The sequence below is a fragment of the Lutra lutra genome, chromosome 17, assembly GCF_902655055.1.
Source record: "Lutra lutra chromosome 17, mLutLut1.2, whole genome shotgun sequence".
Taxonomy (NCBI): Eukaryota; Metazoa; Chordata; class Mammalia; order Carnivora; family Mustelidae; genus Lutra; species Lutra lutra.
Genome location: NC_062294.1, coordinates 38,735,500 through 38,746,736, shown reverse-complemented (window position 1 = coordinate 38,746,736; position 11,237 = coordinate 38,735,500). Strand labels below are relative to the sequence as shown.

At 33.4% G+C, this 11,237-nt stretch overlaps 1 protein-coding gene across 2 annotated transcripts in view; it reads right to left on the bottom strand.

The window, feature by feature from the left end:
- Positions 1-286: 286 nt before the first annotated feature.
- URI1 (URI1 prefoldin like chaperone) overlaps positions 287-11,237 on the bottom strand; it is a 98,823-nt gene continuing 87,872 nt past the window's right edge. For both annotated transcript variants that reach the window (XM_047711303.1, XM_047711302.1), the window contains 5 exons: positions 10,321-10,489; positions 8,370-8,709; positions 6,149-6,291; positions 5,140-5,389; positions 287-2,038 (listed from right to left, as the gene is read on the bottom strand). In XM_047711303.1, the coding sequence (XP_047567259.1) occupies positions 1,856-2,038; positions 5,140-5,389; positions 6,149-6,291; positions 8,370-8,709; positions 10,321-10,489 (1,085 nt within the window). In that variant the 3' untranslated portion in view covers positions 287-1,855. The remainder of the gene's footprint in view (positions 2,039-5,139; positions 5,390-6,148; positions 6,292-8,369; positions 8,710-10,320; positions 10,490-11,237) is intronic.

Sequence of the window (11,237 nt, the reverse complement as noted above, 5' to 3'; positions counted from 1 at the left end):
CACTGGTTTAAAAGAGAACACTTATGACCAGCTTCATTTTATTTATCCCACTGAAACATGAACTTAATATGAAAAATAAACCTATAATGTAAAATCACAACTGAAATTTTGTTGCAAAACTGAAGTTATGGAATGGGGCCATACCACTTCATCTGGTCTTCGGTCTGGTCTTTGGCAGAACATAAGAAAATGTTACCAAACACTTATTCCTTGCTTCTACTACTATCTTATTCTATGAGGGAACGTCTTATTTGCAAGAAGTAACATAAACTACATAACAACAGGCTCAAATTATGAAAAATTATTTAATGACAGTACTCTTGAAATTACATGCCTGTAAAGAATATCGCAATAGTCCCACAAATAAAGTTTGTTTCTGGGAGAATATCCAGCAGGGCTAACTTGAATAGCAATTGGGAGTCAGAACTCTTCTGTGTGTATGATGGTACTCTCAGTTTGGTTTAATTTTTGTGGGGGATGGGCTGAGAGAAAACAGTTTTAACTAAAAATATATGCACAGTTCATTAAACTTTACTAAAGAACAAATCTACATTTTTAGGCTATCTTTCAAAATCAGTCCTCTGTTCTGAATTATCCATTAACTTGTGGAGATTCAGGCTCACCCCCGTATTACTAAAATACATATTCATAAAACTTTTACAGTTGTGCTGTTCTAGTTACAAATAGCTTCTACTTTTCTAGGACATAATTTCACTTTGTTTAAGCAAGAATTCATTAAAGAAGCTATAAATAACCTTTAAATATTTAGCCATGAATAGAGGGTGGACTGGCACTGATGGCTTATTTTAGTACTAATGCAGAATGCTTTTTAAAAGCTACATTTCAGCATGCATCAAGCTAATGATTAACACTTGCAGTATAATTTTCAATGTTAGAATAAATTTCTCTTTATTTTAAGGATTTTTGCTAACAGTAAATATGTTATTTCAATTATTTACTAGTAGGAAAGTAGCCTTAGAGAATGAAAATGTTGGAAAATTAAAACATAAAATTTCTTATTTAAAAAATCTGGTAATTTTTCTTAGCATCTACACAACCTTACTTCTCTCCCAAAATATAATTCCAGTTAAAAGTGAACACACCAAGGGAGAAGAATTGCCTACGGAATTACATGAATTCAAGGAACCACTGTGTGGTGCAGGTAGCATGTATATGAATCAAAGACATTTCTGTATTCAATTCTGAATCATAAAAGTTCACATTTTAGAGACCAAGTTTCATAAAATTTTTACTAGAAAAAAAAATGTTTTACAAAATACCATTCTTCCAATCAAAGAAACTTTCCCATAGGGTACATGTAGCTTTCTGCCTCAGAGATGATAGAATGACCAACAAAGGGGAGAATTTTTTTAAATAGCCACCTAGCTGCAAAACCTACAGAAGTAGATTTTTTTTAAAGTGCTTTTAAAATGCTAAAGCAAGTAATATAATTGTTGAATCTATCTGAAATTTTAGAAGTTTCCTTAAAATGGTCCATATGGTACGCACAACTTCACAGCTGGTACAAAACTGCTTATATTTAGTTCAAAACACAAAAACAATGCATATGAACAGTATTCTTTGAAAGATAATTCTAAATACTGCCAGTGCATCATAAGAAAACTTAAGACAACAGTATTGACAGTATTCAGAGAATTAACAAAACAAGCTGAATATTAAAGTATTCAAACATTTACTTTGATTTTTAATACCACTGATAACAGTATGAGATCTTGCTGCCAAATGAATTCTGGACGCCTTATTTCAAACTACATGTAACGTATTTTGTGATACAGATTCTAAAGAAATGCAAAACTAGGTTCCAGGATGTAAACTACCATTGCCTAGGCAGGCCCTAGTTTTTCTGCTGCAATCTGGCAGCTTTGAACTTTGAAACCCTCTTTGTAGTTTCTTCTGATACTTCTGACAGAACTTCTTTTCGTTCTGGAATGGTGGGTAGCACAGGATGAACCATGGTTGGGTGTGGTGTTAAGGAGGGCGACAGAAATTCTTTTTCTATTACAGTTCCAGAAAAAGCCTAGAAGACAAAAATCAGATTATGGTAACAAAACATAAGATGCCCACAGAATCGTTATCCTGTATTTGCCAATTAGACACTTCTTTTTTTGTCGAAAGTAAATTCTTAAGGTTTTTGGATAAATACACAAAATACAAATTGTCCAGAGAAATCAAGTATTATTAAAATGAATCTTAATTTCACCACCAACTATAAGTACATTTTTATAGCATACATTTAAGAAAGCAAAATGTAAAATAAATGTTTTATCTGGGATTAAACAAAAATGGGTACATAAAACGTCCTCAACTTTCACACATTCCATTATTATGTCCAGATCATGCTGTGAAAAATAACGTATTAAACTAAAAAATGCTACTAGGGTATCAAACATGAGCTGACGAATGAGCTATCCTATGGAAGCCATGCTGCCACTAGCCAATAGTTTAATTTCAGCAGCAGTGACATTTCTTAGGTGGTGTTCATTTATGTAATTACTTGAGAATTTTATTGAGTCCTACCTCAAATTTATTTAAGAGATCAGCATAAACTGAAAAATCAAGTGCTGATACTAGTGGAGACAAGCACCAGTCTCAAAATTTACCATAATTAATACAATAATGAAAATTAGATGTTCCACAAAAAAAAAAGTGATCCTTTAATTTCAACTGGATGTCTGCTGGACTTAATCTGGCCAACTGTGTGTTCAACTGAAAAAAAGTAATGTGTACAAAATGCTGGAAATATAACCAAAGATATATCTTTATATATTTTTTTACATAAAGATCTTTTTATATAAAGGAGGACCTGGGTGGCTCAGTCGGTTAAGTGTCTGCCTTCAGCTCAGGACATGATCCCAGGATCAGGCTCCCTGTTCAATGGGGGAGTCTTCTTCTCCCTGTCCCTCTGCCCCTCCCTCCCATCTTGTGCTCTCCTGCACGCTCACTTTCTCAAATAAAATTTTTAAAATATATAAATCTAAATGAATGAATAAATAAATAAAGTCTATAAAAACCAAGGAGTTGGTATGGATTTTATTCTTAAAGTTTCTGGTATTTGGATCCCCCCTTTCATCTTTTAAAACTCATTATATACAAAGTAAAATCTGACAAGTAAACTTTCATGTATATTTTGCTTCCCTTTGTCTAACAAGAGTACAAATTTAGTTAAGACAATGTATCACCTGAGTAGTTTAGAAAGCCACACCCCTCCACCTTGCCCTATCAAAGAAACAAAACAAGAATGCCCTTTCCTTCCTGTAATATTTTAAGAACTTGGGTGGAATCCAAACTCTTAAACTCAAAATCTACTTTCTCAAGACTCCTATTTTATCTTGATGAGCATTGAGCCTTTTGAAAAAAAAAAAAGACATTATTTCAGCATTTAAAGATACTGAAAAGGTATCTTCCAAAGTACTTACCATATAAATGAACTACTTGTTTTGATGTTAAAAAAGTGTACAGCATCTAGAATGCTGACAACAGTTCAATACAAAATGCAAAGCTAATTAAGAATGAAATAAAACTAAATTTCCAGTCTTGAGCTCTAGCATACCATGATACATTAAGTCCTTATAAAAACCTAATTTTCAACAATTTTGAAATAGTGAAAGTCTATACCCATTACCTGTTTTTCTAACAATTTGGAAGACTATTAAATGAGATATTTTCCAGGGCAACTGAGATCATTGTACTGGGTGGAGGGGAGGAGAATATTCTGATCATATATACTGTCCCTAAATGCTAATGATCTCCATCTCCACTGACATTTAGTACAATTATCACCATTTAGTTACTATTTAGTTGCTGTACTATTTAATACAAGCAACAGTTTTAGAGATATATAAACATATAAACATACATATAAACATATATATTTTTGGATGTCTCTGATATATACCTAAATGGGTATATCACTTTTATTACAGGTGTTGAGTGGGAACCTTATAAATTGAAAACTTGAAATACCCACAAAACAAACAAAAAATTAGAAATCATGTGTGGGAATAATGGAAATCATAACATATGACTATTTCAAAGATAGGAATTCTTACTTTGGGATCTTCTAATACCCCTCCCTCCTCACACACGAAAGTGTATGCAACATGGTAGGTAAGAATATATATGTGTGCACTCATTTTTCTGAGGGATCTACAGCTTTCATTAAATTGTAAAACGATTCCACAACCCCCAAGAATAAATATGTCACTGGCACAGGCCAAAACACAGGACTTTCGATAATTATCTGCCACATATATTTTTTCATTAAGAAGTATAGTCATCTACGTAAGCCATTATAAAATGACTATGGTTTGGTCTAGTGGTAATTTATTTTAAAAAAGCCGCTAAATGATCTGGCCAAAAATGTAACAATTATGCAAACTGAGATACTTTAAAATTCCTACTTCACAAAAATAAAACTTTAAGATTAGTAATATTTTTCCCTACAAATATTTTCTTGAATTATGTTACATTTTTAGACCTGCATTTATGTTTGCTAGTGACTATTAATTTTTTACAAATTATTAATTATTGAAAAAGAACAAGCCTAGAATGAATTAGGTTCCATGACTTTTGAGATTAAATATATGTATAAACTAAAGAAGCTGTAAGATAAACAATGCCATTAACCAGTTGATTAACTTCAATAAATAACTATATAAGACAAAATAACTTAAAGATTGTAAGATTAATAATTTATAAACCATACCCGAGACACAGCACCTATAATTTTCAAAAATTTTTAAAAAAGCAGAGACGTATCTTTTTTTCTTTTTTTCTTTTTTAAAGATTTTATTTATTTATTTGACAGACGGAGATCACAAGTAGGCAGAGAGGCAGGCAGAGAGAGAGGAGGAAGCAGGCTCCCCGCTGAGCAGAGAGCCTGATGCTGGTCTCGATCCCAGGACCCTGAGATCATGACCTGAGCCGAAGGCAGAGGCTTTAACCCACTGAGCCAGCCAGGCACCCCGAGACGTATCTTTTCAATTCTAAAAATGATCTACGTGAAATCGGGAAAATGAATGATAGGCCCTTCTGAAATGGAGCTACCACCACCTTTTTAGTCTTACAAAAACTCATGAAAGATACCATCTGAAATCAAAGAGTCAGAGACACACACACCTCAGGTGTTCCTGATAAGGGCAAAAGTTTCTTATGATGGTTTTCTTCTTGTTCCTCTTCCAAAATACTCTCACTAGTGTCACTACAAGTGGCCTCTTCACAGCTAATACTCCTCAGAACTCCCCGTCTGTCATCAAAGTCAGCGGCACTGCTTTCACTGGTATCACTGCAAACACTGTTTTCTCTGCTGCGAGACTTCAGGATGGACTTACGAGGGACATATTCCCCGTTCACAACATCAACGAAGACCCTACAATATCCAAAATAGATACATCCACTTTAGGTAACTCATAAGCAGAGGATAAATTTATAATGATATTAAAAAAATCTTTTCTAGAAACTAATCTACAAGGTTACATGTAAAATTTGCACAATCAAAATAATTTTTAGTTTCAAATAATGTTTCATATTCTTAAAAACATGATTTTTTTTGGCCTAATAAAACAGAGCACTTTGTTTATAAGCATTTTCTCAATGACACCTGATTTGCCACATTTCCACATACACTTTAGGCCTACTTAGAAGACAATTATGCAATTTTAACTATTTTACAAACGTAGGTCATTGAAAACAGTAGGTATTTTCAAATGGTAACTTTTTCAACAACACAACAAAAAACTGGAACAGCAAAACTTAACTCCCACTTTGTGAAAAGATAAACCACCTGCCAAGCACCTTCACTGCTGTGGCAGGAAAGTAAGGCTCCAGCCCACTAGAAACACAAAGTTGTAACTAAAGTACACAACATTTTTTGACTGGATCGACTGGGAACGTTTTAAAAGCACTGGCAAAGAGGGGGAAAAGGGAAAGATCATGCAATTTTCAACTGCTTTCAGTAGTTCAGCAGCTCCTGTGACAGCCTCTGAAATACTAAGCCAACTCTATCCAAATACCTCGCTTTTCAGTGAAAGCCTTCTGTGTTACCGACAACCTTTTTCCTATATATGTTCAGTTACAAAGAGGGGGATGGGAACAGCAGATTGTTCTACTGCCTGCGAATACCACTCACCTATAAATATCAGCAGGAGTCCTGATAGTAGGCAGCTCTTGGGCAGAATGACCACTGCCAGAGCTGTTCTTTCGTTTACGTTTGGCTTCTTCTTTCTTTTCACTGAATTTTAAAGTGGTATTTTTTCCAGTATTTATTCGGACCTAAAAATTTCACAACATAAAATAACAACCCTTTTGAGAAAGTAAATCAAAGTCAAAACTTAAACAAATAAACCCTATAAGTAAAGAAGAAAAACAGTTTAAATTTTTTGACACTGAGGGGCGCCTGGGTGGCTCAGAGGGTTAAAGCCTCTGCCTTCAGCTCAGGTCATGAGCCCAGGGTTCTGGGATCGAGCCCTGCATCGGGCTCTCTGCTCAGAAGGGAGCCCGCTTCCTCCTCTCTCTCTGCCTGCCTCTCTGCCTACTTGTGATCTCTGTCTGTCCAATAAATAAATAAAATCTTTAAAAAAAAAAAAATTTTTTTTGACACTGAAATGATGTGCATTATTAGGATTAAAAAGTCCTTACCCTTAACATATTTTTACTACATTAAATTATGTCTTCTTTAATGACCAATTCTAATCTCCAGTGACTTTATTATTGTATTGAAAGCAAATTACATTTAAACTAAATGATTGATTTATTATAAGCTATCATATCACCCCATTACTTGGACATAAAATTTTGGCTTAAATCATGCATTTCAAAACAAAGAACACAATTAACCAAAGAAATATTTGGTAAGAATATAAAATTTAAGTCATAAAAGCAGTATTAAATAATATTTAACTATTCAGAATTTTTTAAACACCTCTAGTTTTTAGAAACTGGACTAAAAAATAAAATAAAACAAAAAAAAACCCTGTAAGATTATCATGTTATTCTTCTATTCCTATTCAGCATTTTACTGCACTTTCCACATGAAGGACTTCTCTCTCATAACATTCCTAAAAATATTACTTCTTCTTCCTATTTTATGGACATGCAAATAAGAAAAAGTTTAAAGCCTGAAATAAGATTCATAAAACAAACTTGTTTTTCTGGTTATTAGGTCAATTTTCTCCAAAGAATTCACAAGATGCTCACTTTAGTCTGAAGTATTAAAACATTAAAAAAATAATAATTTCACTTCATATTAGAGCAGGGATAACTTAAGGGACCTAAGAAATATCAAATATGTTTTAAACATGTTTCATTAAATAATAACCACGGATACTTAAGACTGATACCATAGACCCTTAACTATGCTCTAGGCAATCCCTGCAGAGGTACCTTGTGGTACAAAGAGCACAACACTGATACAAAGGACTTTCTGTTTCATTACTAGCCAGCTCTATGGACTTCTAGGCCTTAAGTTTCCTTGAGAAAGATGAATGAGAAAGATGAATTCCCAGTTGCTCCTCGGAGCAGCGTTGTAGAGCAAGGGAATGGGTTTAAGGTAGTCTATCCTTCCTCCAATCAGAACCAACCTGTTTTGATCTATTTTAAATACTGGGATTCTATAATAAGTAGGAAGGGAATAAAAAGTCTTTTGATACTAAAAAAAATGCTTAAAAACCTGGTATTAGAAGATCTCTATAGTAACCCCCAGCTCTAAAATGCCAAAATTCTAAAGTTATGATTAGTCACAGATGTTTATATTTACTTTATCAGAAAGGAACTACTTTTTACTTCCTCCTAAATTTTTCAACTTTGCTCATGGCACTCCTATTCATGTTGTGCCCACACAGAAAATAACAACCTGGCATAATAAGGAATGTAACTAAAGCAGTCACCTTAACATCCCAAGTACATCAAAACACCCACAATATAATTAACTCTAGAATTCATAAGAAAACTCTCACCTGGCGACTCACAGACCTGTACACCCCTGGGGCTAATAATGCATTATATGTTTATAAAAAAATTTAAAAATTAAAAAAAAAAAAAAGAAAACCTCTGAATGAAGGTGAAATTACAGTAGTTGCTCCTCAAATCTGATTCCTTTCTATACCCCAAACAATTGAAATTCTATTGTGGCTTCAGATAACAATGTACCAAAACCAACTACGGAGACTTTGGACTCCACACATCCTCCTTTTTCTTTTTAGAAAAACTGGCCAGAGAAAGATGTAAAAGATGGTCTTCTTGTTTGGCACTATCAACAACATTAATCACTGCTGACACTGTTCTTTTAAAGAGAATTACAGATGATACTGAATATTTAAAATATATACAGAATTAGTAAAAAGTATACAAACCCTCTTAGGTTCGACCGTATGAGAAAAATATATTGTTGGTATAGAATGATCTCCAACCCCTAAAGCATCCTGGTCATTTTCATTATCGCCACCACCATCATCACCACCACCATCATCATCATCATCTTCATTACTGTGGTAAGAATTTGAACCGTTCACTGTATGAATGCCATTCATTTGACCACTGAACAGTTCTGAATGTGTAACATCCTTATAACAGCTGCTCGAAGTAACAGAGTCTGTTACTTGATGCATCACATGCGCATTTATATTCTGATCTTCCTTTTCTTCTTCAGAAGATGTCGTATCCTCTCCATTTGCAATCATAGTACCAGGCTTACTAGTAAAGAAATAGAAAATTAACGAGATCAAACAAACACATCAAAATTCTCCATATTCTCCATATTATAATTCTCTTTTCATTTCAATGGGTAAAAATTAAGACTGAATAAGATATATATTTAAACAGAATTCTAAGTCTATAAAAATGTTTTGAAATAAATTAACAAAAAAACCCTACACTATTCTGTATGTAGTAGTTACTCAAACACTTAGTAGAATATAGATAATTTTTTTAATCTTTGCAAGAGGACACGGTCACACACAATACAATATAAATAATACAATCAAGAGATTTGTAAGAAATTCACAGAGAATATGTTTCTCTATTTAAAGACGAGAAATTAAAGCCCAGAAAATTAACACATTCTTATTTTCTACTTCTGTATTTGGAATATTTTACAAGCATGTATTACTGTAATTTTAAAAAATGAAGGATTTGTATGTATACACACGAATATAATTACACTTATACAAACACATGTACATTTTTCATGCTTCATTTCTACAAAGGATTTGAAAACCTTACAAAAATAACAAAACCAAAAATGCAAAAGAATTGAAATAACATCATGCAAAAATAGAGAATCGTGACCAAGAAAATAACAAGATTCAAGACTGATCTAAAAAAATGAAATAGTATCAGTTAATCAAAAGACCTAAGAATTTATATAGGTGAAATGGTAGAAAAATATATATATACTTTGTGCTTCATGTCCTATTTTTCACAGAAATTAATTACTGCATATGGTACATCATTTAAGCAAAATAATACAGGAACTTCTGTAGTAACAGATTTCATTGAGCATTTTGACAATTCCAAGTGAGTGCTAATGTATATTTCAAATAGCAGTTTGGAAAAGTTTTCCATATATATAACTATCTGATCAGTTTACAAATTGTCTGCTCAATAAACAGAAAAGTTTGCAAACGAAAGCAAGGATAAATATTTTACAGTAACAAATCCAGAGCAAGCTTTTCTTTCTCATAAGTCACTCAAATATATAGCATTATCCTGATACAGTATAAAAATATTTCATTTAAAATGTAATATATAAAGCATCCATAATTATTTTAAGTCAACTATCTGATATATCTTAGGACTTCATTATATAAAATATGGCTGAAATCTTATAATTAAAAAAATAGGAATATTGATTTTAAGTATTTCTGTACACACATATATATGCATGGGCATGACACAAATGCACAGCCCTAAAAGAAAATATCCTAAAGAATATTTATTTTAGAGTGGTAGGATTATTATTTTTTAAATATTTTATTTATTTATTTGACAGACAGAGATCACAAGTAGGCAGAGAGGCAGGTAGAGAGAGAGAGAGGAGGAAGCAGGCTCCCCACTGAGCAGAGAGCCTGATGCAGGGCTTGATCCCAGGACCCTGGGATCATGACCTGAGCTGAAGGCAGAGGCTTTAACCCACTGAGCCACCCAGTTGCCCCTAGAGTGGTAGGACTATTGATACTTTAATATATTATACTTTTCTATATTTTCTTCAATGAGCATGTATTGTTTTATTAATGAGGAAAGAGATTAACAAGGAAATGTGCTTAGAAATAAATTCTCTTGGAAAGATGATTTGTCATTAGGTACCTATCAAGTTCACCCAGCAATTCTTCTTGTCTCTCTAGTTCTTCAAGTCGAGCCCACAGTTCCTTATCAGCAAGCAAATTCTTGGATTTTACATCATTTGCAAAATCTGCTTCAAAAATCTCTGAAGTTTTTGGTTTGGAGTGAGGTTTATGAGCAATTCGGTGTTTTGCTATTAAAAAAAAAAAAAGGAAAGACATGGCTGTTAATAGCCAACTTTTAAAAGGCACAAATGTAGACTTAGTAATAAGGCTTTCTTTTGAGGAGAAGGGATGTTGACACAGGGAGGCATGGTTTTAAAGGTAAGCAAAGACAACTCCAAGGATGTATATATCTCATATCTTGCTACTCAAAGTGTGGTCCAAGGACCAGCAACACTGGTATCCCCTGTAGAACATTTCAGAAGTACTGCCTCTCAGCCACCCACCCCCCCAATCAGCTGAATCACAATCCTCTGTTTTAACAAGAGCCCAAGAGGATTCATATGCACATTGAAGACCCTGAAGAGCTGCCTGAGAGCTTCAAAACTCTCTAAGTAAAAATGGTCACAAGGTACCCTACTTATAACATAAAATTCAACACAAATAACACACATCTTCCATCCTTACTCAAGAGAATTTAGTTATGAAAGTTACACATCAAAGCCCTGTCACAGGATACTTCCAACTCTAAGTACTGCCAGGCATGAACACCCTAGGAGGAATCTATGGAAGCTAATCCCTGGAAAGTTGGGAGTATAATTTTATATATGAATATTTTTACTTTTTAAATTGCTTTATCTTATTTGTAATCCTCATGTGAGGGCAGGAGATAAAGAAAATCTGAACTCAAATCCATTTGCTTTTCATTTTAAAAAAAAGGACTTTTTAATAAAGCAAATTCTAGCTTTGAAGAAGGCAATGGAAAGAAGTCTAAAATGC